The following is a 27,352-nucleotide window of genomic DNA, read 5'->3' on the forward strand; positions in this document are numbered from 1 at the left end:
ATCCAAGGGTGCACCTCCAATTAACTCAAATTATGTCAATTAGCTTATCAGAAGCTTCTAAAGCCATGACATCATTTTCTGGAATTTTCCAAGCTGTTTAAAGGCACAGTCAACTTAGTGTATGTAAACTTCCGACCCACTGGAATTGTGATACAGTGAATTATAAGTGAAATAAACAATTGTTGGAAAAATAACTTGTGTCATGCACAAAGTAGATGTCCTAACCGAATTGACAAAACTATAGTTTGTAAACAAGAAACTTGTGGAGTGGTTGAAAAACAAGTTTTAATTACTCCAACCTAAATGTGTATAAACTTCCAACTTTAACTGTATGTGGGGTACAGAGATGAGAGTTATTCAAAAATCATGTTAGACACTATTATTGCACACAGAGCGAGTCCATGCAACTTATTATGTGACTAGTTAAAGGAAAACTCCATCAAAAAACAATCTCTGGGTGTTTGTTTCATTAGTAAGTTGTTGACAAAGTCCCAGTATGTTTTGCTTGTCAGCAAGTTTTCAAGATATTTAACTTACAAAATACAGAAATCATCCCTGTATGATGCATACGGTTTTGGGTGGAGTGTTCCTTTAAGCACATTTTTACTCCTGAACTTATTTAGGCTTGCCATAACAAAGGTGTTGAATACTTATTGACTCAAGACATTTCAGCTTTTGATTTTTAATTCCACTTTGACATTATGGGGTACTGAGGGTGTTGGGACAGTGACACATTGGTGGTGATGAGTTTACTAAAAATGGGAGGACAAACTAAGCTCTAAAAGCTTGCAGGTTTAGAGATAGTTTTCCCTCAACACTGGGAGTTGTGTAAGCTGAACATTTAACTTTACAGTTAAAGTCCAGGCATACACACTGAATCACGAAGCCTTCTGATAACAGCTTTGTTCTAGTGTACTTGCGTACATTCTGTTCTTATTTGAGTGTGTGGAAACTGTGTCATGTGATATAGGCCCTTACACAATTTACATTTTTAGGGAGTCTTTTTGGGGGGTGTTCAGTTCTTTTTTGAGAGTTCTTTTTCCATGATTGTCTTGTTGAATATGAAGACAAATATAAATGCCTCTGGCTCACGCCACTCTCAGGGCGGTCACAAATAAGGTATGGTGTAGCTCACTACCGTACACACTTCACCAAGCCCCACCGGCTGCCAAGAAATGCCTGGAAGCGTCCACTCTCAAAGGAGATGCTCTCAAACTTTTGTTGCTTCATCGAGAGAAGACAAGTCCCTGCGATTAATAATCCGACAACCATCAGCATTCATATATTATTCCACTGCTTTCACCAAACACACAGAAGAAAAAAAGGAAGGTAAAGTCGGCTAGGGAGAAGAAGGGATTCTTCAGAAAAATCTTGGATGTCTTACAGACACAGTTTGATACTCACTAGTCTGGAAAAGTAATTAAAACCACTCTGCCTCAACAAAAATGTTGCATTGGAAAAATACCATGAGAGGCGCTATAGGGACATAATATGTCATATGCTCCCTCAAAAACAAATGGGTTGAAGGAGGGAATGCATTTTTAAGTAGATTTAAGTAAAAACTGTAACTCAGCCACACAGGAACATTCACTGTCTTCTTGGTAAGCAACTCCCGTGTAGATTTGGCCTTGTGTTTAAGGTTATTGTTCTGCTGAAAGGTGACTTCATCTCCCAATGTGTCACGTTCCTTCCTGACCTTATTACCTTTGTTTAGTATTTGTTTAGTTGGTCAGGACGTGAGCTGGGTGGGCATTCTATGTTATGTGTTTCTATGTTTGGTTTAGGGTTGTCTACTAGCCTGATATGGTTCTCAATCAGAGGCAGGTGTTTTACGTTGTCTCTGATTGGGAACCATATTTAGGTAGGCTGTTCTCACTGTTTGTTTGTGGGTGATTGTTCCTGTTCGTGCGTTCATTGTTTTTTCATTGTTCACTTGTTCAGGACTGTAGCGTCGTTGGTTTCGTTTTGTTTATTGTTTTGTTCGTCTAGAAAAGTATTCTAATAAATATGGATACATACCACGCTGCGTTTTGGTCCGATCCTTGCTCCTCCTCAGACGAGGAGGATTACGACGTTCGTTACACAATGTCTGGTGGAAAGCAGATTGAACCAGGTTTTCCGCTAGGATTTTTCCTGTGCTTAGCTCCATTCTGTTTATTTTTTATTTTGAAAAACTACCAAGTCCTTAACGATTACAAGCATACCCATAACATGATGCAGCCACCACCATGCTTGAAAATATGGAGAGTGGTACTCAGTAATGCGTTGTAATGGATTTGCCCCAGACATAACACTTTGTATTCAGGACAAAAAGTGAATTGCTTTGCCAAATATTTTGCAGTATTACTTTAGTGCCTGGTTGCAAACAGGATGCATGTTTTAGATTTTTTTAAATTCTGTACAGGCTTCCTTATTTCCACTCTGTCATTTAGGTTAGTATTGTGGATAACTACAATGTTGTTGATCCATCCTCAGTTCTCCTATCACAGCCATTAAACTCTGTAACTGTTTTAAAATCACCATTGTTCTCATGGTGAAATCCCTGAGCGGTTTCCTTCCTCTCCAGCAACTGAGTTAGGAAGGACGCCTGTATCTTTGTTTTATCTGATTCTGATTATCATCATTTGAAGTTTCACGATCTGAGATAGGTGGAGGCCATGGTTTCGTTGAATTGACATGGAATGACCCCCATGTTTTATACCTGAGCCTTGTCAGGTCATCAGACCGAAAAACCCCTGACTCAACTGTATAACCAGCCTTTCATCTTTCCACAAACATCTAAACCGTATAACCAGCCTTTCATCTTTCTACAAACATCTAAACTGTTTAACCAGCCTTTCATCTTTCTACAAACATCTAAACTGTTTAACCAGCCTTTCATCTTTCTACAAACATCTAAACTGTTTAACCAGCCTTTCATCTTTCTACAAACATCTAAACTGTTTAACCAGCCTTTCATCTTTCTACAAACATCTAAACTGTTTAACCAGCCTTTCATCTTTCTACAAACATCTAAACTGTTTAACCAGCCTTTCATCTTTCTACAAACATCTAAACTGTTTAACCAGCCTTTCATCTTTCTACAAACATCTAAACTGTTTAACCAGCCTTTCATCTTTCTACAAACATCTAAACTGTTTAACCAGCCTTTCATCTTTCTACAAACATCTAAACTGTATAACCAGCCTTTCATCTTTCTACAAACATCTAAACTGTTTAACCAGCCTTTCATCTTTCTACAAACATCTAAACTGTTTAACCAGCCTTTCATCTTTCTACAAACATCTAAACTGTTTAACCAGCCTTTCATCTTTCTACAAACATCTAAACTGTTTAACCAGCCTTTCATCTTTCTACAAACATCTAAACTGTTTAACCAGCCTTTCATCTTTCTACAAACATCTAAACTGTTTAACCAGCCTTTCATCTTTCTACAAACATCTAAACTGTTTAACCAGCCTTTCATCTTTCTACAAACATCTAAACTGTTTAACCAGCCTTTCATCTTTCTACAAATATCTAAACTGTTTAACCAGCCTTTCATCTTTCTACAAACATCTAAACTGTATAACCAGCCTTTCATCTTTCTACAAACATCTAAACTGTGTAACCAGCCTTTCATCTTTCTACAAACATCTAAACTGTTTAACCAGCCTTTCATCTTTCTACAAACATCTAAACTGTGTAACCAGCCTCTCATCTTTCTACAAACATCTCTACATTTGTTGTTAGATGTACTGTACATCATGCACTGTAAATAACAAACAATCATGAGTTCATAAGTAAACGAACACCATTGGGATAAAGATACAAGACAAAACATCAATCAAGACAGTTGATCGAGTCATCTGGCACAAAGATTTGGCTGAAGAACATGCTCGGTTATATTACAGATATATATCACTAAGTAAAGGGAGGGGAAAATGTATTCGCTTTGACCTCCAAAACCAGGGCAAGATTTATACCTGGCGAAAGAAGCATTCAAACCACATAGTTTAAGGTCTGGGTTTCTTATTACCAAACCACCAGGGTGCTATTCACTGTCTTTGCTCAGCCATCTAAAATAAGCTTAATGACTGGACTGAGTGGTAGGCCTCTTAGGTTGTGATGGTTCCCAGGGCCTTGTACTTTCTCTGTAACTAACATTTGAGTTACAGAGCTCAAGTTGAGTGTGCTTGACCCTCTCACCTACCTGACTAATTCAGATTGGTGGAAGCAATCCATCACATTTTAGTACATTGTCCTAACCAGCTAAATGTTGGATGGCAAGTGGACGCTTTCACTAACAACTCTTTTATACAAATTAAATCTCTTACTGAGTCTGGTCCACACATGGCAAGAAGCTATGTTGAGCCAACTCTTTAAATACTAAATTGAACAGTCTTCTTCAAGGAATTGGACTCACCAGGCCACCTAAATAGCTACTACATGCATTCATATATTTTATCTGTACACCAAAACACGATAACTGTGTTCAAGTTCTTTGTAGAACAAGAAAGTACTTGACTTAAAAGTTACAAGTTATAGGCCTATACCCAAGGGTTCAATGTTCTATTCAGTGCTCTAGCTTTAAAGATAAATGTTTGAAGGTTAAACGCATCATTGGTTCCGTTGTTTACTCTAGTGGTCTACTCTAGTGATCTACTCTAGTGGTCTACTCTAGTGGTCTATTGAAGTGATCTACTCTAGTGGTCTACTCTAGTGGTCTATTGAAGTGATCTACTCTAGTGGTCTACTCTAGTGGTCTACTCTAGTGGTCTATTGAAGTGATCTACTCTAGTGGTCTACTCTAGTGGTCTATTGAAGTGATCTACTCTAGTGATCTACTCTAGTGGTCTATTGAAGTGATCTACTCTAGTGGTCTATTGAAGTGATCTACTCTAGTGGTCTACTCTAGTGGTTTATTCAGTTCAATGTTCAATCGACTGTGCTGTTTTACTGTTTAGTGGCCCTGAAGCCAATTGAACAGAACTTCCCAACAACTCTGTGTCTCAACACAACTGTGCTAGTGGACAGCCATGGAATAGAAGTTCCACTGACTGTTGTCTTGGTTGGGAGGGATGAATTGTTGTGACGGATATACTCATCAGTTCTGGAGCAAGGCACTTAAACTCCCACACAAACTGCTCCAGGGGCACTGTAGTATGGCAGCCTCCTGCTCCAACCTGTATGTATATGCATATGTGTGTCTTTCGTAAGCGTTGGGATAAAGTGGAAGTTACATTTTCATTGGACCTTGTGTACAATTGGACGGATAAACTGATCTTGATCTCTTGATCTATTCAGTGTTCTAATGGACTGTTTAGTGGCCCAGCAAAGGTAAACAGAACTCCCGAGCTCTACTTTGTGTCTCAACACAATGACAACACTGGACAACCATGGAAGAAGTTCCAAGTTCCACTGACTAATCTTCAGAAGAATGAATTCTTGTGACATCGGTAGTGTACTATTTCAAAATGATGTTCCAGTGTTCTGTTTTACTGTTCAGTGGCCTGTTTAGAAGGTTAACATAACTCCCCAGCTCAACACGATGACTTCATGTAAGAAGTTCCACTGACTGTTGTCTTGGTTGGGAGGGATGAATTGTTTAGACAGTTCTGGCGCTGGTTTGGCACCAGTCATAGAGAGGATCAACCCTTACAGAAAAACCACATGATTTCACGTTGAAAATCACATAATTTCACATGAAATTTCACATGTTAAATCATGTGAAAACATGTGTTTTAGGAACACTTTACACATAATTAAGTTTTTACATGTTCCAGCCATTATTATGCCGTGAAGCAGCCTCCACTGGTGAGAACATGTAAAGCAAAAGGTGATAACGTGAAACCATGTGTTTTAGGTACACTTCACACGTGATCACATGTTATCACGTATTGCTTTACATGTTCTCACCAGTGGAGGCTGCTGAGGGGAGAACGGCTCATAATAATGGCTGGAACGGAGAGATTGGAATGGCATCAAACACATGGAAACAATGTGTTTGATACCATTCCGCCCATTCTGTTCCAGCCATTATCACAAGCCCGTCCCCCCCAATTAAGATGCCACCAACCTCCTGTGGTTGTCACCTGTTATCACATTAACTTCACATAAGATCACATATGATCACGTGATCACATAAAAACATGTGTTTTTGGAACACTTCACATGTATTCACGTGAAATTCATGTGTTTTTTCCGTAAGGGAACACTAAACACAAAGCAGCTGCTCAATAAAAGACCAGAGATGAGATTTACTCAGAAGTCCAGAGGAAAGACAGACACGATTGGAAGAAAAAAAACTGTGAAGAAAGAGGGAAGAGAGAGCAAATAAAATGTGACAATGAATGTGGATTTGTGACCTCTACACATCGTTCAGGAATGAGACCTTTCGCTTTGCCATGTGGTAAAAATCTGAGGTGAGTATGTGTTTTTTGGCCTTTGAAGATCCAATTCCATGACAGTCTTTGTCTCTCACATTCCCCGTCATGAATTCGAAAGCATTGGATTGGGGTAAGCACTGGCTTTGGGTTTCCACCATTTTTAAATCCATGACGGGGAGAAGGGTGGAGAATTGGGACGCAGACAATGTTTTGTACAGCAAGAAGAGGGAAGACCTATTCTGTAGCAGGTTTAAAAGGTGTCAGTCATGGAAATAACAGAATAGTATGGCCTGTACTTTGCCATGTTTACCATGTACCATGTTTAAATCATGTATTGTACAACTACATACACCTAACCCACCAGCAGCACGTTGTGTTGTTTCATAGGCAGGCAACTAAGGCTACAGCCCAACTGGCGGACCGTGATTTTAACTTGTTTCCTGAGCAAATACGAAACAGGGTATTATTATTATATATTTCTTTGGACAAAAAATACTGAAAATAAACACCAGCAAATCTGCTCCAAGGGATTTTAATTTTGGAAATCTGTTCCAACGTAATCCCATGCATAATAGAGAGATATGTGATCGTATACAAATGTAAGCAAGGTTTGAAATGATTATGTTTTAATCAAATATTATATCTGTAGTCAATAAATTATTGTAGTCAATTTGTAGTCAACAAATTATTAGTAATTATGTTCTGGCCCCCCGACCATCCACTCAAGACAAAATATGCACTACAGTGCATCAACCTTTTCACCTGAGCGCTATAGTTACAGTAGTTGAGTGTGCCCCTGTCCATAATCTTATGCATTCTGCAGTTACTGCAGCCCAGATGGCGCACACGGCTTGTCGATAAAGTAAAGTCGGAGCTTTAGAAGTTACCCATAATAGCGTTATAACTCAATTTGAACCTATAACTCGAACTGGATGCCAGCGTATAAATTATACACCCAGAACAGAAAGCATTCTTCTGCAAATCCATCTCTATCAGGAGATAAAAGGAAAAGAAGGCATTGTACTGCAGTAAATCTGGACTGCTCTGTCTAGATGCCCTCTCACACACACATGCATGCACGCACAAACACGCGCAAACAAATTAACGACAAACACACATACACTGGAATGAACTGCCTGGAAATCACATACAAGCACAAGCATACAGACATGCAGGGCCGGTTCCAGGCATAAGCAACATAAGCGACCGCTTTGAGCCCCACGGCTGCTAGGGGGCACCCACCCATTCTTTGACAATAATATAAAATTGGGGGACTCTGGATCAGCAGTTTTTCTCTTTTTATGTCAGTCACTGACAGAGACTCAAATAGCCCATGTCAGTGTTAATTTTGGCAGCTATTTTAGTTTTAGTCTTAAAATAACTTTTAGTCTTAGTAAAATGTTTGTAATTTCATCCATAGTTAGTTTTAATTATTATTAGTCGACTAAAACTGGAGTATTTTAGTCTCGTTTTTGTCAAACAGGTCACCTTTGGCTCAGTTGGTAGAGCATGGTGCTTGCAATGCCAGAGTTGTGGGTTCAATTCCCACAGGGGACCAGTATTAAAATGTATGCACTCACTAACTGTAAATAGCTCTGGATTAGAGAGTCTGCTAAATGACTAAAATCTCACAGTCATAACTGTCAAGGGAGTAAATAACAGGAGAGAATTTGAGGCCAGAATTATTACTGTACTCCTAAAATTCAACAAAAATCAACCACAACTCGCATTTGTGGACTACAATGCGAGTGTGTCAACACAGACTAATGAATAACAGCACACATGGGAAAACAGAGCTTCTGTCGTGATCAAAGAAAACATTGTTTCTAGTTGAGGTTAGTTACAAGTCTAGTCACAACTGCCTGAAATATTATGCATGTATGCTGGTTTATGATAGGACAAAACAGATGAAAAGGAGTTTCATGTCAAATTAAATGCCCATTAGTCTCACATGGAATTCTTGTCTCGTCCCATTTTCATCAACTAAAATGAAAAGTAATTTGTAATAGTTTGCGTTTTTTTCCAGGGCATCTCTTCTAGCTATCGTCATAGTTTTATTCAGGAATAAGTCGTTGATGAGTACTTTCCCTCATAGTTATTGTTGATGAAATTAACACTGCCATTCCATGTCAGCTAAATGTTCTTAGATTGGTAAATTAGTCTAGTCAGCTGTCTAAACTTGTAGTAATCATGGTTGAATTACCAACCGGGCACGTGGGGATTTTGTTAGTCACTCTCACTCAGATGTCATAATAACATGGTATAAGTCATGGCAAAATGTGTAGAATTGCAGGAAATTAACTGTAAAACTGCAAATTTTTCTCTTTGCCCCATGACAAAATGAGTAAAACTGCAGCAAACTTGCTTTAAAACTGCAACATTTTCAAGTCCCGTGGCAAAATGTGTAGAATTGCAGGAAATTGACTCTACAATTATATATTTTGTCTCTGCCGTCAAGAGGGGGGCCACTAAAATGTTTTGCCCATGAGGTCTGGGGGCCCCTAACAAAATTTAGCTTTGGACCCCAAAAGGCTAGAGTATGTGTGCATGCATGCATGCACACACATACGCACACACACACACGCATGCATTGATTTACCAGTGATGCGCTTGCCATGACAGGCATTCCCCTTGCTTCCTATTCTCTGTGGGACTGTCTTGGAAAAAGCATGAGTCACGTCATTCCATTGTCAAATTAACATCAAACAACTCTAGGTGAATGTACTAAAGACATAAAACAGGTCATTGGCCGTATTTAAAGTGATTCTCCGGTACTTTTGTATACGTTTTAGCCAATAGTGAAAGTAGTGCTCATGAGCTGGAAATTGTGTACTACATCACCTATGTGCAGATATTTGCACCACGTCATTGCTCTCTCTCGCTTTGCTGATGTGTGTGCATCTTGTTAGTTGTCACTCAAATGGTGAGGGGCTGAAGATCATTGGCTAGAACTCAAATTGCTAGGGAGTTGGCCCACATGGGAGGAAATGTAGGGAAAATGGCGCAGCACAGCTTCCAGAATAACAGTTGCTTTCAAACTAGGGATTTTGTGGCTAATTGAGGTAAAACAGTAATTCTGCTCATAGATTATGCATGTATGAACTACACATTGACACATCCAGCCCAAAGCGGGAAGTTTCAAAAGTTCCGGAGCATGTCTTTAATGTTGTGTAAAATGGTAGTGCTTCCTATTCTCTGTGGGACACGGGAAAATTATTTACATAAAATAAATTACTATGTATCATGTGTCACTGTAACATAAAACAAATGCACCTACTGTACACTGTAATATGAAATACAGAATTGTACTTGCCACCTTGCTCCCTTTAAGTTACTGTCAAATTCATGGCAACCCCTTTACAGTGCATGATTTACTACAGCTATTACAATGTAGGGTGATGGCCTGTGACACCATACAGTACAGACTCCAGTTAAAGGTATTTAAGACGTATTACAGCGTATTACAGCGCTTTATCCAGACCAGGGCCATTGACACCACATCATAGATGCTTTCCATGACATTTCCTGATGTGTCATGTGTCACTTTAACATTAAACAACTCTAGGTGAAGATATTTCAGACTTATTACAGGTATTGAAGGTATTTTAGATGGTGTCAAAAATGATTAGTGCAGGGGAGAGGACGAAGCCTGTGAAATCCAGTAACATGAACCTCTGACTCACCACCTGTATTTCAACCCCTACCTTTTAACTTCCATACCAGGTCACACTTTTCCATAGTAAGGAGGAAGATGAGGAAGGGGGGGTGGAGGAAGAAGACAGAAGAGGAGGAGGAGGAGAGGGAGGGAAAGGAAGAGGAGGAGGAGAATAGGGAGGACAAGTAGGAAGGAACCACCACTCACACAGTTGTCTTCAGAGCCAGAAGCAATGAATCGTCCACAGGGTGAAAAGGCTGCGGTGCAGGGATGACAGCGATTCAAGTGGTTCTCATACCGCCGCACACACCTATGGAGAGACAACAGAGTGGGAGATTTAAAGAATGACAATGAAAACTACTATTGCTGCTCTATTTGAAAGGGTAAATCAGTAGTGACATTTCATGATTCTGCTTAGATTTATTTAGATGTGTTGTATTTCAGTTATTATGGATCCCCATTACTCTTCCTGGGGTCCAGCAACAATTAAGGCAGTAACATACAATAAAATACAATTTTGAAACATTAAAATACATTTTACAACAGATTTCTCAATACATTTGCAAACGATGGCCTCAGTCCTGGTATCCACAGTCGTTCTTATTGGGTGGTTGTGTTTGTGTGGTTACCCAGGATGCCAAATATTTCCACTAGTTGCAAAAATGCCTTGTTCAGAACACACACACACAACACACAAACATACTGATTTACGAGAATGTAAAATGTCAAACATCTCACTATTGAGATCTCAAAGAGAAGCAGTATCAAATATCACATTTATTCTGCTACCCTTAGGGACTAGGAACGAACCTAGTCTAGCAGCAAAGTGCCACTGCACCCCAGAGCAAGCTCCTTTCAGCACAAAATAAAACAGGGTTCCCAGGTGTCAACGTGGGAGTGGTGCCCAATGAGTTACAGTACCAAATAAAATCCAATTTTTTTGGTCGTGTACACAGATTTATAGATGTTATCGCTGGTGCAGTGAAATGATTGTGTTTCTAGCTCCATCAGTGCAGTAATACCTAGCAATAAAAATCGAATAAAAAACTATACACACATAATCCAGAAAAAATGTGAAATATCAGAACGAGCGATGTCAGAGACCGTAAAATATAAACATACACTGAGTACACCAAACATTAGGAACACGTTGCCCTCAAAACACCCTCAATTCATCGGGGCATCGACTCCACAAGGTGACGAAAGGGTTCCACAGGGATGATGGCCCATGTTGACTCCAATGCTTCTGAAGGGACTGTACATACAGTATGTATAATACTGTATTATAGTCAAGGGACATCCTATGTACAGTGCATTTGGAAAGTATTCAGGCCCCTTCCTTTTTTTCACATTTAGTTTCGTTAGAGCCTTTTTCTAATATGGATTCAATAAAAAATTAGCATCATCAATCTAGACACAATAACCCATAATGACAAAGCGAAAACAAGTTTTGATTGATTGGACATGATTTGGAAAGGCACACACCTGTCTATATAAGGTCCCACAGTTGACAGTGAATGTCAGAGCAAAAATCAAGCCATGAGGTCGAAGGAGTTTTCCGTAGAGCTCTGACACAGGATTGTGTCGAAGCACAGATCTGGGGAAGGGTACCAAAAACATTCTGCAGCATTGAAGAACACAGTGGCTCATTCTTAAATGGAAGAAGTCTGGAACCACCAAGACTCATCCTAGAGCTGGCCGCCCAGCCAAACTGAGCAATCAGGGGAGAAGGGCCTTGGTCAGGGAGGTGACCAAGAACCTGATGGTCAATCTGACAGACCTCCAGAGTTCCTCTGTGGCGATGGGAGAAACTTCCAGAAGGACAACAATCTCTGCAGCACTCCACCAATCAGGCCTGTATGGTAGAATGGCCTGAAGGAAACCACTCCTCAGTAAAAGGCACATGACAGCCCACTTGGAGTTAGCCTAACGGCATCCCAAGATTGAACCCTTTGGCCTGAATGCCAAGCGTCACGTCTGGAGGAAACCTGGCACCATCCTTATGGTGAAGCATGGTGGTGGCAGCGTCATGCTGTGGGAATGTTTTTCAGCGGCAGGGACTGGGAGACTAGTCAGGATCGAGGGAAAGATAAATGGAGTAAAGTACAGAGAGATCCTTGATGAAAACCTGCTCCAGAGCGCTCAGGACCTCAGACTGGGGTGAGGGTTCACCTTCCAACAGGACAACCCTAAGCACACAACCAAGACAACACAGGAATGGCTTCGGGACAAGTCTCAATGTCCTTGAATGATCCATCCAGAGCCCGGACTTGAACCCGATCGAACATCTCTGGAGAGACCTGTGCAGCGAAGCTCCCCATCCAACCTGACAGAGCTTGAGAGGATTTGCAGAGAAGAATGGGAGAAACTACCCAAATACAGGTGTACCAAGCTTGTAGCGTCATATCCAAGAAGACTCGAGGCTGTAATCGCTGCTTCAACAAAGTACTGAGTAAAGGGTCTGAATACTTATGTAAATGTGATATCTGTTTTTATTTTTAATATATTTGCAAAACTCTAAAAACCTGTTCTTGCTTTGTCATTATGGTGTATTGTGTGTAGATTGATGAAAAAAAATATATATATTTATAAGGCTGTAATGGAGCAAAAAGTGGAAAAAGTCAAGGGGCCTGAATACTTTCCGAATGTACTGTAACTACTGCCTTACACATATACACTGAGTATACAAAACATTAGGAACACCTACCTAATATTATGTTGCACCGCACCCCCCTTTTGTCCTCAGAACAGCCTTTATTCATCGGGGCATGGACTCTACAAGGTGTGGAAAGCGTTCCACATGGATGCTTGCCCATGTGGACTCCAATGCTTCCCACAGCTGTGCCAAGTTGGCTGGATGTCCATTGGGTGGTGAACCATTCTTGATATACATGGTAAATTGTTGAGCGTGAAAAACCCAGCAGCGTTGCAGTTCTTTACACACTCACTACCATACCCCATTCAATGGCACTTCAATATTTTCCATCTGAATGGCACACATACACAATCCATGTCTCAGTTGTCTCAAGGCTTAAACATCCTTCTTTAACCTGCCTCCTCCCCTTAATTTTCAATGATTGAAGTGGATTTAACAGGTGACATCAATAAGGGATCATAGCTTTCACCTGGATTCACCAGGTCTGCCGTCCAAACACTTAAAAGACACACCCTCGTCCACTTACCCTCGCCTTATGCCCTTGGGGGAATCCCCGTCGCCATCTTGGAGGGCAGGCCAAATGATTAGCCAAGCAAGAGAAGTTTGCAACGTAAGCCCCTCAGCCCTCGTTTTTAGTCGAGTTTGCGAGTGTACAATTATGTTCACTCCGGGGCCTGAAACTCCCCATAATTAAATTTGCAACGATTGTACATCCGCTAAGAAAAGTCAGCAAAAACTTTAAAACAACATCAAAAGGAGAAGTCAACATACAAGTGTAAGTAAAAACGAATGCAAATAAGTCAGAAATGTTGCTACTATTGCACATGACGGCACCACAAACACGTCTCGTAAAAAGTAAATATGTTTTTGTTTGGTTGTCTTTTGGAAATTGTAGAAATAAAAGCATTTCCTTCTTCAGAAGTTCCAGCTACGCAGGCTAACGTTAGTTAGCTAAATCATTTGCTAGCTATCATAAAGTAGGCGCATATTAATAATTAGATACTTAATATAAGTAGACATGCATAATTGACTGTAGCGCATTTAAAGCACCCACAAGCTACCGGTGGCTGAAAACACAATAATCGCGGGATGAACGAGTGATGAATTTCCGGTCCATTTAAAAATCATTCCTTCCTCCCTCGCCCCTTGCCCTGCAAGAGTATACTCATCAGACGTCATGATACGTCATCAGAAGTGTCCACTTAATTTGAGGGCTGAGGGGATAGGGTGTGTCTTTTAAGTGTTTGGACCGCAGCCCTGGATTAATTCTACTGCATTACAGGCTAACAAACTGAGCTGAGCCTTGCTCTCTGCTAATGAACAATGTTGGATGTTGTGTGTGTGTGTGTCCTGGACTTTCACATTATAATCTCATCAGACCAAAAACTAGGTAAAACCTAATGACTGGTGTCCTCATAGGGGCCCATAACAGATGTGGATGGTGGTGGGGTGAACACCTTATTTTACATTGTGTAAACCACCAATAGGTGAATGTCAATGTTAACGGGAATGTTAACATACAGACAGACAGACATACAGATACAGAGACAGGTAGACAGATGAACAGACATACAGACAGTGAGCCAGACAGACAGGCTGACAGACACTAGCAAGCTCTGCCGCCGTAGTGAAACTTTGTTGCCAAAACAAAATAAGATGGCATTACAAAGTCAAAGGTCATGAAGCTTTCAATTCCAGCCAAACAAGTGGCAGAATGGTAGATTTTTCCACGTTGCTGACTCTGAGATTAAAACCAGCGACCTTTCGGTTACTGGCCCAACGCTCTTAACCGCTATCTACAGTCACACTGATGATGAAACATGGTGAAGCCCCAAAATTGCCTACCCTGGAAACCTGTGTTTCAGACACAAGGAAGTGGATGGCCGCAAATGTTTTACTTTTAAACTCGGACCAAACAGAGGTGCTAGTTCTAGGTCCCAAGAAACAAAGAGATCTGCTGTTTGATCTAACAATTTATCTCAATGGTTGCAGTCGTCTCAAATAAAACTGTGAAGGACCTCAGCATTAGTCTGGACCCTGATGTCTCTTTTGACAAAATTGTCAAAAACATTTCAAAAGCAGCTTTTTTCTATCTTTGTAACATTGCAAAAATCAGAAACCTTTAGTCTAAATATTATGCAAAGAAGCAAATCCATGCTTTTTCACTTCAAGATTAGACTACTGCAATGCTCTACTCTCCGGCAACCCGGATAAGGCACTAAATAAACTTCAGCTAGTGCTAAATATGGCTGCTAGAATCTTGACTAGAATCCCAAAACTTTATCATATTACTCCAGTGCTTGCATCTCTACACTGGCTTCCTGTTAAGGATAGGGCTGATTTCAAGGTTTTACTGCTAACCTACAAAGCATTACATGGACTTGCTCGTACCTCTATCTCCGATTTGGCCCTGCCGTAAGAGACTGGTATCAGACGAGTCTGGTGGGAGGAGCTATAAGAGGACAGGCTCATTCTAATGGCTGGAATGGAATCAATGGAACGGAGTCAAACATGTTGTTTCCATGTGTTTGATGTGTTTGGTACAATTCTATTGATTCCATTCCAGCCATTACAATGAGCCTGTCCTCCTATAGCTCCTCCCACCAGCCTCCACTGGAACATACCTACACGTACTCTACGGTCACAAGATGCATGCCTCCTTATTGTTCCTAGAATTTCTAAGCAAACAGCTGTGGGCTTCTCCTATAGAGCTCCATTTTTATGGAATGGTCTGCCGATCCATGTCAGAGACGCAGACTCGGTCTCAACCTTTAAGTCTTTACTGAAGACTCATCTCTTATGTAGGTCCTATGATTGAGTGTAGTCTGGCCCAGGGGTGTGAAGGTGAATGGCAAGGTACTGGAGTGACGAACCACCCTTGCTGTCTCTGCCTGGCCGGCTCCCCTCTGTCCACTGGCATTCTCTGCCTCTGGGGGCTGAGTCACAGGCTTGCTAGCGTTCTCCCATGCCGTCTCTGAGAGGGATGCATAATGTCTTGCCAGGCTTTTTTTCGCTATACTCGACTTGAGTGGGTTGAGTCAATGACGTGATCTTCCTGTCCGGATTTGCACCCCCTCGGGTTTGTGCGGTGGGGGAGATCTTTGTGGGCTATACTCGGCCTTGTCTCAGGGTAGTAAGTTGGTGGTCTGTTGATATTCATCTGGTGGTGTGGGGCTGTGCTTTGGCAAAGTGGGTAGGGTTATATCCTTCCTGGTTGACCCTGTCCAGGGGTATTGTCGGGCAGGGCCACAGCGTCCCCCCGACCCCTCCTGTCTCAGTCTCCAGTATCTATGCTGCAATAGTCTATGTGCCAGGGAGCTAGGGTCAGTCTGTCCAATCTGGTGTAATTCTCCTGTCTTATCTGGTGTCCTGTGTGATCTTAAGTATGCTCCCTCTAATTCTCCAATCTCTCTCTCGCTTTCTCTCTCTCCCCTTCTCGGAGGACCTGAGCGATAGGACCCTGCCTCAGGACTACTTGGCCTGATGAACTTTGGCTGTCCCCATCCCCAGTCCACCTGGTTGTGCTGCTGATCCAGTTTCTGCTGTTCTGCCTGCAGCTATGGAACCCTGACCTGTTCACCAGATGTGCTACCTTGTCATGCTGTTGCTCCAGTTTCAACTGTTCAGCCTGCAGCTATGGAACCCTGACCTGTTTACTGGATGTGCTACCTTATCCCAGACCTGCTGTTTTGAGTCTCTCACGCGACCTCTCTCACTCGACCTCTGAATGCACGGCAATGAAAAGCCAACTGACATTTACTCCTGAGGTGCTGACCTGTTGCACCCTCTATAACCACTGTGATTATTAGTTGACCCTGCTGGTCATCTATGAGCGTTTGAACATCTTGAAGAACAATCTGGTCTTAATGGCCATGTACTCTTATAATCTCTACCGCGCACAGCCAGAAGAGGACTGGCCACCCCTCAGAGCCTGGTTTCTTCCTAGGTTCCTGCCTTTCTAGGGAGTTTTTCCTAGCCACAGTGCTTCTACATCTGCATTGCTTGCTGTTTGGGGTTTTAGGCTGGGTTTCTGTATAAGCACTTTGTGACATCCGCTGATGTAAAAAGTGCTTTATAAATACATTTGATTGATAACAGACAGACGACCTAATGCTTTTTTGTCTCACTGTGACTGAGCAGTAGGAGGAGGAGGATGGAAAGGAGAAAGAAGGAGGAGGATGGAGAGGAGGAGGGAAAGGAGAATGAAGGAGGGAAAGGAGAATGAAGGAGGAGGGAAAGGAGAATGAAGGAGGAGGAGGGAAAGGAGAATGAAGGAGAAGGAGGGAAAGGAGAAAGAGGAGGAGAAGGGAGGAGGGAAAGGAGAAAGAGGAGGAGAAGGGAGGAGGGAAAGGAGAAAGAGAAGGGAGGAGGGAAAGGAGAATGAAGGATGAGGGAAATGAGAAGGGAGGAGGGAAAGGAGAATGAAGGAGGAGGAGGGAAATGAGAAGGAAGAGGAGGAGGAAGGAGGAAAAGGAGGGAAATGAGAAAGGAGGAGGGAAAGGAGAATGAAGGAGGGAAATGAGAAGGGAGGAGGGAAAGGAGAAGGAAGGAGGAGGGAAAGGAGAAGGAAGGAGGAGGTAAAGGAGAAGGAAGGAAAGGAGAAGGGAGGAGGAGGAGGGAAAGGAGAAGGAAGAAGAGGAGGAGGAGGAGGAGGGAAATGAGAAGGGAGGAGGGAAAGGAGAATGAAGGAGGAGGGAAATGAGAAGGGAGGAGGGAAAGGAGAATGAAGGAGGAGGGAAATGAGAAGGCAGGAGGGAAAGGAGAATGAAGGAGGGAAATGAGAAGGGAGGAGGGAAAGGAGAAGGAAGGAGGAGGGGGAGGTAAAGGAAGGAGGAGGAGGAGAAGGGAGGAGGAGGAGGAGGGAAAGGAGAAGGAAGAGTGTGTGGGGATAATATTTTTCCTGATTAATGACAGCACAGAGAGGAAGAGGAAGAGGAGGAAACAGAGTTTGGTCCAACACACTTTGGTCCAACACACCATCCCAGCGTTCTCTGAGTGATAACAATGCATCGTGTGTGTGAGTGAGTGAGTGATGACAATGCGACATGCTGCTGATGACTAACCCAGACAGGGATAGGAAGGTCTGTTCCCCTTGGATCCGAGCCGACGACGTTACTAAATCCACCTTGGTCCTCTGAGTCACTCGTCAATGTAATCAACAAGCTAATCATAGAAATCATCTGGCTACTAAATGGCTAATGCTAGATTCCACTTCAATCACTGTCTCCTCAAAGGCTAGGTGAATAATATCATAGTCATTTTCCCATAAGAGGTTTTTGTAGCCACCATAATTGAATTTGCAGACCACTCTAAAGATAAAATATGTAAAAAGTTACTTTTTTTGCTTGATTTTATTATTTCTTCCCTTTCTTGAAACTAGACTGCATGATGTCATCCCTGTAAGAGACAGTCAAGTAATGCAACCACATTTAACAAGGAAGCAGTTGGGCCAAAATTAGTTTTATTCTCTATTCATCCTTCTTTTTTTAAAGTTCCAGCGTATAATGCTAGATTACAGTATGGATTTAACAGTGGGGGTTTCCAGCAGATTTGGAGTTGAAGATATTTCTGAACTAAGCAGAAACAGACCGCTAGATATTCACTTTCATCTCAGAAACAGGAAGCATGCTGATGTGATGTTCAGGGCATGTATTCCCAAAGCATCTCAGAATAGGAGTGCTGATCTAGGATCAGTTTAGCATTTAAATCAAAATGCATAATAAGGCAGACCCACCTGATCCTAGATTAGCACTGCTACTCTGAGAGGCTTCTGACTACAGGCACAGAATCTTAGAACACTGGTTACCCAGCACATAATGATGGGGAATGTTTTTTTTTTCTGCATCTGGGCTGTTGTCTCATTGTTTGGAAATGTGCTGGAGGCCACAACTGCACACACTATGACGTGTGTAGGGATAACACATTGCTGAGTAATAATAAACGCTGGTCAGTCCAGTGGTTTACATGGCTTATAAAGCCAGTTTCTCCCAACTGAGGCAACTATTCAAATAGGAGAAGCCACAGTACAGAAACATTGAAGTTTCAGTGGTAGCTGCGGTGCCAGTGGGAGAAAGAGTGTGTGTGTATTTCCTGGTAGATCTACACAACAGTTAAATTTAAACAACACGCAGGGAATATTACCCTTGGTGCTTAACCTACCCTGAAAAGCTTAATCAGAGTCCCAAATGGCACCCTATTCACTATCTAGGGCACTACTCTGGTCAGAAGTACCATTTGGGACGCAAAGGCATCTATTAACGTAAAGGTCATAATAAAAAGGAACGCTAATTCAAATGCTCTCATCCTGTGTGTGAGAACCAAACACCTTGGGTGTGTGTGTCCGTGTGTCTGTCTGTCTGGGTTTGTGTGTGTTTGTGCATGTTTGTGCATGCATGTGTTTATCCTTCCCAAACCGACCGCCTGCCTTCTTTTTATTCCGATTTTTTTTTTTTTTTTAATTCCCCTTTAATGTTCCTACTTCGCCTGCCAGGCAACATTACTAAGAACTTTCAGACCTGGGCTCAAATACTATTTGAAATCTCTTAAAATAAGTTCAGCATTCTGCTTCAACCTTCCTGGAGTACAGTACAACAGTGGGCAGGGTTTGCACTTTTGGAAAAAATATACTGGTTCCATTGAAACACACAAGCTCAACCAAGCCCAGCTGAAGTATTTGAAATTATTTCAAATAGTATTTGAACCCAGCAATGTTAATATTGTGCCTTTTGTTCATTTTCTCTTCACAATCCAGGTTGGGTCTGCCTGGTTCTCGTTAGAATTAAAGATTACGACAACTAAGATCAACAACTATATTTAAAAAAAAATCCCTCATATTTCAATCAGTGGACCAGAACCAAACAACAGATTGCCTGGTGCAACAGACTGGTGGTGCCTGGTGGGTGGGTGGGTGCGTGTGTGCCTGGCCGCCCTGCAGTGCATTCTGGACCCTGTGTCATCAACCCTGGGAGCGCTAGGAAGATGTTTGCAAACATTTCATTTTTGGGAAAAACAATATAACATATTTAGAGAAGAGCCGAACCAACTAAATTAATAACAGAGCTGTGTAACAATAGGAGCTGATTTCCTGGACACAGATTAAGCCTAGTCCTGGAATAAAACTATGCTCTATGGAGAATCTCCATTAAACTAGGTTTTTGAGTCCAGACTAGACTTAATCTGTGTCCAAGAAACTGTCTCTAGCTGGACTCCTACCAGTGGAGCCTAGCTCTCCTATGACTCCTGTTCATACTATATTAGAAGAATAACAGTGGGATGCTGGCTAATGGGTGACGGAGTTTGCTGAAGTTGGCTAGCTAGCTAGCAAGTGACAAGAACGTTATCCATCATGCATAGCAACCATCTTGTTTAGAAGGACGACCAGTCATTTTCTATAGACGGTAGTAGTTAATTGCGTTGGGCCAGTAACCGAAAGGTCACTATTTCCAATCCCAGACCCGGCTAGGTGAAAAATCTGTCAATGAGCCCTTGAGCAAGGCACTTAACACTAATTGTGCCTGTAAATCGCTTGTGGTAAAAGCGTCTGCTAAATGACTAAAATGTAAATGTATGTGTTGACTTCATTGACCCAATGAGTCAGTCCCCCCGCAAGGCCCGAGGTCGATGTCAGCGCCCACGTGGAAATCTATTTAGCATAATACAAAAATCCCCATAAAAATCAAGGTATCTGTTTTTTTTGTTGCATTGGATGCATCACAATCCACCGCATCTGCCTATGTCGTGACAGAGCTAGAGCGGTGTTTGTCAGACTATGAGGCATCCCGAAAACCGGTCTTCTCACAAAATCATCTGTAGCATCCAAACAGTTTGGGATGCACACTATTATGACCCCTCTGTGGAAAGGTGACTCTTACGAACATGTTGTTTTTGCTCTAGGACGCCGACAGGCCTCAGAAGACTTGTCTGAAGGTCCCCCGGTACCAGTTGAACAAATGTATGGAGGTATATATGGAGACTATTTAATGCCAAAAATAAGGTGTTAAATATATGTATAACATTTTTTTTTTTTTATTTAAAAATTATTATTATTATTTTTTTTACAAATGTTTTGTGATCTTTCTTATGTCTCTCAGACATAGGACTGACACTTCAGAACAAACTTCCTTTTGAATTCTTGGGGTACCATCTGTTGTTCTATGTAGTGAATCTGTTATTCAATATGTTGTATGGGCTAATAATTTTCAGCAAATATTTTTGATATATATTTATTTTATACTTCAAGGTATCTTAAAATTCAAAATCAAAGTAGCAAAATTATCCTTGGTATAACCTTGTTAAAACAATTCCATATAGATTAGTAGAACCCCCTCAGGGCTTAAGATTCTTCTGGGTCATAAAGCAAACAGTAGGTCTTCAACAGCAAATACGTCAATTGTTAAAGCATATGTTGCAGCGATTAAAATATTTTTTTCTGAATATTGACAAAAAATATGATCTTAAGGGGGTTAGAAATCAGCGACGGAGCTGACAACAGATACTCAAAACAGACATAATTTTGCGATACAAAATACAAGTTCAATTCAAACATTTATAAAATATGATTCATTTGAAAATCCCAAATAAAAACATAACCATTCAATCGGCTCTTTCAGCTCTGACGGAATTGAGTTGATGTTAGACAAAAAAACAAAAAAAAAAATCTTCATTCAAGTGGTATGCACAGTAGCAATTTAGCTTTTCCTCTGTTGCTTTATGACACTAAAACCTCATTAAATTTAACATATTTGAAACAAAATTCCTCTTCTATCAGGCAGATGGAGTTGACAGTTTGTTAGTGACCAAATCAAATCAAATCAAATCAAATTTTATTAGTCACATACACATGGTTAGCAGATGTTAATGCGAGTGTAGCGAAATGCTTGTGCTTCTAGTTCCGACAATGCAGTAATAACCAACAGTAATCTAACCTAACAATTCCACACTACTACCTTACACACACACACAAGTGTAAAGGGATAAAGAATATGTACATAAAGATATATGGATGAGTGGTGGTACAGAACGGCATGGCAGATGCAGTAGATGGTATAGAGTACGGTATATACATATGAGATGAGTACTGTAGGGTATGTAAACATAAAGTGGCATAGTTTAAAGTGGCTAGTGGTACATGTATTGCATAAAGATGGCAAGATGCAGTAGATGATATAGAGTACAGTATATATACATATGAGATGGGTAATGTAGGGTATGTAGACATTGTATTAAGTGGCATTGCTTAAAGTGGCTAGTGGTACATTTTTACATAATTCCCATCAATTCCCATTTTTAAAGTGGCTGGAGTTGAGTCAGTATGTTGGCAGCGGCCGCTAAATGTTAGTGGTGGCTGTTTAACAGTCTGATGGCCTTGAGATAGAAGCTGTTTTTCAGTCTCTCGGTCCCTGCTTTGATGCACCTGTACTGACCTCGCCTTCTGGATGATAGCGGGGTGAACAGGCAGTGGCTTGGGTGGTTGTTGTCCTTGATGATCTTTATGGCCTTCCTGTGACATCGGGTGGTGTAGGTGTCCTGGAGGGCAGGTAGTTTGCCCCTGGTGATGCGTTCTGCAGACCTCACTACCCTCTGGAGAGCCTTACGGTTGTGGGCGGAGCAGTTGCCGTACCAGGCGGTGATACAGCCCGACAGGATGCTCTCGATTGTGCATCTGTAGAAGTTTGTGAGTGCTTTTGGTGACAAGCCGAATTTCTTCAGCCTCCTGAGGTTGAAGAGGCGCTGCTGCGCCTTCTTCACAACGCTGTCTGTGTGGGTGGACCAGTTCAGTTTGTCCGTGATGTGTACACCGAGGAACTTAAAACTTTCCACCTTCTCCACTACTGACCCGTCGATGTGGATAGGGGGGTGCTCCCTCTGCTGTTTCCTGAAGTCCACAATCATCTCCTTTGTTTTGTTGACGTTGAGTATGAGGTTATTTTCCTGACACCACACTCCGAGGGCCCTCACCTCCTCCCTGTAGGCCGTCTCGTCGTTGTTGGTGATCAAGCCTACCACTGTAGTGTCATCCGCAAACTTGATGATTGAGTTGGAGGCGTGCATGGCCACGCAGTCGTGGGTGAACAGGGAGTACAGGAGAGGGCTCAGAACGCACCCTTGTGGGGCCCCAGTGTTGAGGATCAGCGGGGTGGAGATGTTGTTACCTACCCTCACCACCTGGGGGCGGCCCGTCAGGAAGTCCAGGACCCAGTTGCACAGGGCGGGGTCGAGACCCAGGGTCTCGAGCTTGATGACGAGTTTGGAGGGTACTATGGTGTTAAATGCTGAGCTGTAATCGATGAACAGCATTCTCACATGGGTATTCCTCTTGTCCAGATGGGTTAGGGCAGTGTGCAGTGTGGTTGCGATTGCGTCGTCTGTGGACCTATTGGGTCGGTAAGCAAATTGGAGTGGGTCTAGGGTGTCCGGTAGGGTGGAGGTGATATGGTCCTTGACTAGTCTCTCAAAGCACTTCATGATGACGGAAGTGAGTGCTACGGGGCGGTAGTCGTTTAGCTCAGTTACCTTAGCTTTCTTGGGAACAGGAACAATGGTGGCCCTCTTGAAGCATGTGGGAACAGCAGACTGGGATAAGGATTGATTGAATATGTCCGTAAACACACCAGCCAGCTGGTCTGCGCATGCTCTGAGGACGCGGCTGGGAATGCCGTCTGGGCCTGCAGCCTTGCGAGGGTTAACACGTTTAAATGTTTTACTCACCTCGGCTGCAGTGAAGGAGAGCCCGCAGGTTTTGGTAGGGGGCCGTGTCAGTGGCACTGTATTGTCCTCAAAGCGGGCAAAAAAGTTGTTTAGCCTGTCTGGGAGCAAGACATCCTGGTCCTCGACGGGGCTGGTTTTCTTTTTGTAATCCGTGATTGACTGTAGACCCTGCCACATACCTCTTGTGTCTGAGCTGTTGAATTTCGACTCGATTTTGTCTCTGTACTGAGACTTGGCCTGTTTGATTGCCTTGCGGAGAGAATAGCTACACTGTTTGTATTCGGTCATGCTTCCGGTCACCTTGCCCTGGTTAAAAGCAGTGGTTCGCGCTTTCAGTTTCACGCGAATGCTGCCGTCAATCCACGGTTTCTGGTTTGGGAATGTTTTTATCGTTGCTGTGGGTACGACATCGTCAATGCACTTCCTAATGAACTCGCTCACCGAATCAGCATATTCGTCAATATTGTTGTTGGACGCGATGCGGAACATATTCCAATCTGCGTGATCGAAGCAGTCTTGGAGCGTGGATTCAGATTGGTCGGACCAGCGTTGAACAGACCTGAGCGCGGGAGCTTGTTGTTTGAGTTTTTGTTTGTAGGCTGGAATCAACAAAATGGAGTCGTGGTCAGCTTTTCCGAAAGGGGGGCGGGGGAGGGCCTTATAAGCGTCGCGGAAATTAGTATAACAATGGTCTAGTGTTTTTCCAGCCCTGGTAGCACAATCGATATGCTGATAGAATTTAGGGAGTTTTGTTTTTAGATTAGCCTTGTTAAAATCCCCAGCTACGATGAATGCAGCCTCAGGGTGTGTGGTTTCCAGTTTACAAAGAGTCAGATAAAGTTCGTTCAGGGCCATCGATGTGTCTGCTTGGGGGGGAATGTATACGGCTGTGATTATGATTGACGAGAATTCCCTTGGTAGATAATGCGGTCGACATTTGATTGTGAGGAGTTCTAGATCAGGTGAACAGAACGACTTGAGTTCTTGTGTGTTGTTATGATGATCACACCACTTCTCGTTAATCATAAGGCATACCCCCCCGCCCCTCTTCTTACCGGAAAGATGTTTGTTTCTGTCGGCGCGATACATGAAGAAACCAGCTGGCTGCACCGACTCCGTTAGCGTCCCTTGAGTTAGCCATGTTTCCGTGAAGCAGAGCACGTTGCAATCCCTGATGTCTCTCTGGAATGCTACCCGTGCTCGGATTTCATCAACCTTATTGTCAAGAGACTGGACATTGGCGAGTAGTATGCTAGGGAGTGGAGCGCGATGTGCCCGTCTCCGAAGCCTGACCACGAGACCGCCACGTTTTCCCCTTTTTCGGCGTCGCACAGGGTCGCCGGCTGGGATCAGATCCGTTGTATTGTGTGGAAGGCAAAACACTGGATCCGTTTCGGGAAAGTCATATTCCTGGTAGGAACGATGATGAGTTGACGTTAATCGTATATTCAGTAGTTCCTCCCGACTGTATGTAATGAAACCTAAGATTACCCGGGGTACCGATGTAAGAAATAACACGTAAAAAAACAAAATACTGCATATTTTCCAAGGAACACGATGCGAGGCAGCCATCTCTTTTCGGCGCCGGAAACCTTGGTGATTCCAATTGTTTGTTTAAATCTATCAAAAGTAGAGAACTTTATAGACCATGAGTGGTCTTGTTGCACTACATGTAATGAGGACATGAAGGGGTACTTCTGGAATAGCTGACCATGCTCATTCCCGATTCATTTAGAATTTTAGACCAATCTGACAGAGTTCACGTAATCTCCAGACATCTTTTAGAACTCACAGTTTTGAGAGAAATATTCTTCAAACTCAAAGAGGGCTATTGCAAGAAAATACACTGAAAACAAATATAAGCGCAACATGTAAAGTGTTGGTCGCATGTTTCATGAGCTGAAGTTCACAGAAACATTCCATACACACAAAAAGCATATTTCTCAAAAATTGTGCGTATAATTTTTTTTGCATCCCTGTTAAGTGAGCATTTCTCCATCCACCTGACAGGTGTGGCATATCAAGAAACTGATTAAACAGCATGATCATTACACAGTTGCACCTTGTGCTGGGGACAATAAAAGGCCACTTTAAAATGTGTAGTTTTGTCACACAACACAATGCCACAGATATCTCAAGTTTTGATGGAGCATGCAATTGGAATGCTGAATGTAGGAATGTCCACCAGAGCTGTTGCCAGGTAATGTAATGTTCATTTCTCTACCATAAGCAACCTCCAACGTGGTTTTAGAGAATTTGTCCAACCGGCCTCACAACTGCAGACCATTTGCATGGCGTCGTGTGGGCGAATGGTTTGCTGATGTCAACGTTGTGAACAGAGTCCCCCATGGTGGCGGTGGGGTTATAGTATAGGTAGACATAAGCTACGGACAACAAACATAATTGCATTTTATCGATGGCAATTTGAATGCACAGAGATACCGTGACGAGATCTTGAGGCCCATTATCGTGTCATTCATCCGCCACCATCACTTCATGTTTCAGCATGATAATGCACGGCCCCATTTCGCTAGGATCTGTACACAATTTCTGGAAGCTGGAAAATGTCCCAGTTCCTCCATGTCCTGCATACTCACCAGGCATGTCACCTATTGAGCATGTTTGGGATGCTCTGGATCGACCTGTATGACAGCGTTTTCCAGTTCCCTCCATTATCCAGCAACTTCGCACAGCCATTGAAAATGAGTGGGACAGCATTCCACAGGCCATAATCAACAGCCTGATCAACTCTGTGCGAAGGAGATATGTAGCGCTGATGTGTACTGACTGGTTTTCATTAGTACACAGCGTTGAACGAGATCTTCAGTTTCTTGACAATTTCTAGCACAGAATAGCCTTAATTTCTCAGAACAAGAATAGACTGACGAGTTTCAGAAGAAAGTCCTTTGTTTCTGGCCATTTTGAGCCTGTAATCAAACCCACAAATGCTGATGCTCCAGATACTCAACTAGTCTAAAGGTCAGTTTTATTGCTTCTTTAATTAGCACAACAGTTTTCAGCTGTGCTAAAATAATTGCAAAAGGGTTTTCTAATTATCAATTAGCCATTTAAAATGATAAACTTGGATTAGCTAACACAACGTGCCATTGGAACACAGGAATGATGGTTGCTGATAATGGACCTCTGTACACCTATGTAGATATTCCATTAAAAACAGCCGTTTCCAGCTACAATACTCATTTACAACATTAACAATGTCTACATTGTGTTTCTGATCAATTTGATGTTATTTTAATGGACAACATGTGCTTTTCTTTCAAAAACAAGGACATTTCTAAGTGACCCCACACTCTTGAACGGTCGTGTATATATTTTCCACTTGTGAAATACCCGTAAATGTAAATGTTAAGCTCAAATAATGCTACGCCAGTGACACACACACACACACACACACACACACACACACACACACACACACACACACACACACACACACACACACACACACACACACACACACACACACACACACACACACACACACACACACACACACACACACACACACACACACACACACATCCTCCTCTACTGAGCCACAATACTCACTTCAGGTTTGTGACCCATTAGGGAGCAGTTTAAAGAGTTGGATGAGGTTGGGACATTACAGGTCACTTGTAATGAGGCCAATGTCTATATAGAACAAATCCTTAGCAAATAGACCAAGGCTTCGTCCCAATTGGCACCCTTTCCTCTATTCACCCTTGTGAAAAAAAAACATGAATTTCATATGTGAACACAAAACACATTTTCATATAATCACGCCATTTTATGTAAAGTTAATGTGGTAAACAGGTGACATGTAAAGCAACACTTGATTACTTGAAACTACATGTGATCACATGTGAAGTGTTCCAACTCATGTGAGTTGTGAAATTAGGTGACTTTTCTGAAAGGGCAGTACACTACTGTTGACCAGGGCCGAAGGGGGCAATAAGGATCTGG

The 27,352-nt window shown here is 42.3% G+C and overlaps 1 protein-coding gene across 1 annotated transcript in view; it reads right to left on the reverse strand.

Moving 5' to 3' along the window:
• Nucleotides 1-27,352, reverse strand: part of wdr27 (WD repeat domain 27) — a 274,954-nt gene that overhangs the window by 63,279 nt on the left and 184,323 nt on the right. Inside the window, exon 23 of the mRNA XM_071409311.1 lies at nt 10,231-10,333. Coding sequence (XP_071265412.1) covers nt 10,231-10,333 — 103 coding nt within the window. The remainder of the gene's footprint in view (nt 1-10,230; nt 10,334-27,352) is intronic.

This window comes from Salvelinus alpinus, chromosome 7, assembly GCF_045679555.1.
Source record: "Salvelinus alpinus chromosome 7, SLU_Salpinus.1, whole genome shotgun sequence".
Taxonomy (NCBI): Eukaryota; Metazoa; Chordata; class Actinopteri; order Salmoniformes; family Salmonidae; genus Salvelinus; species Salvelinus alpinus.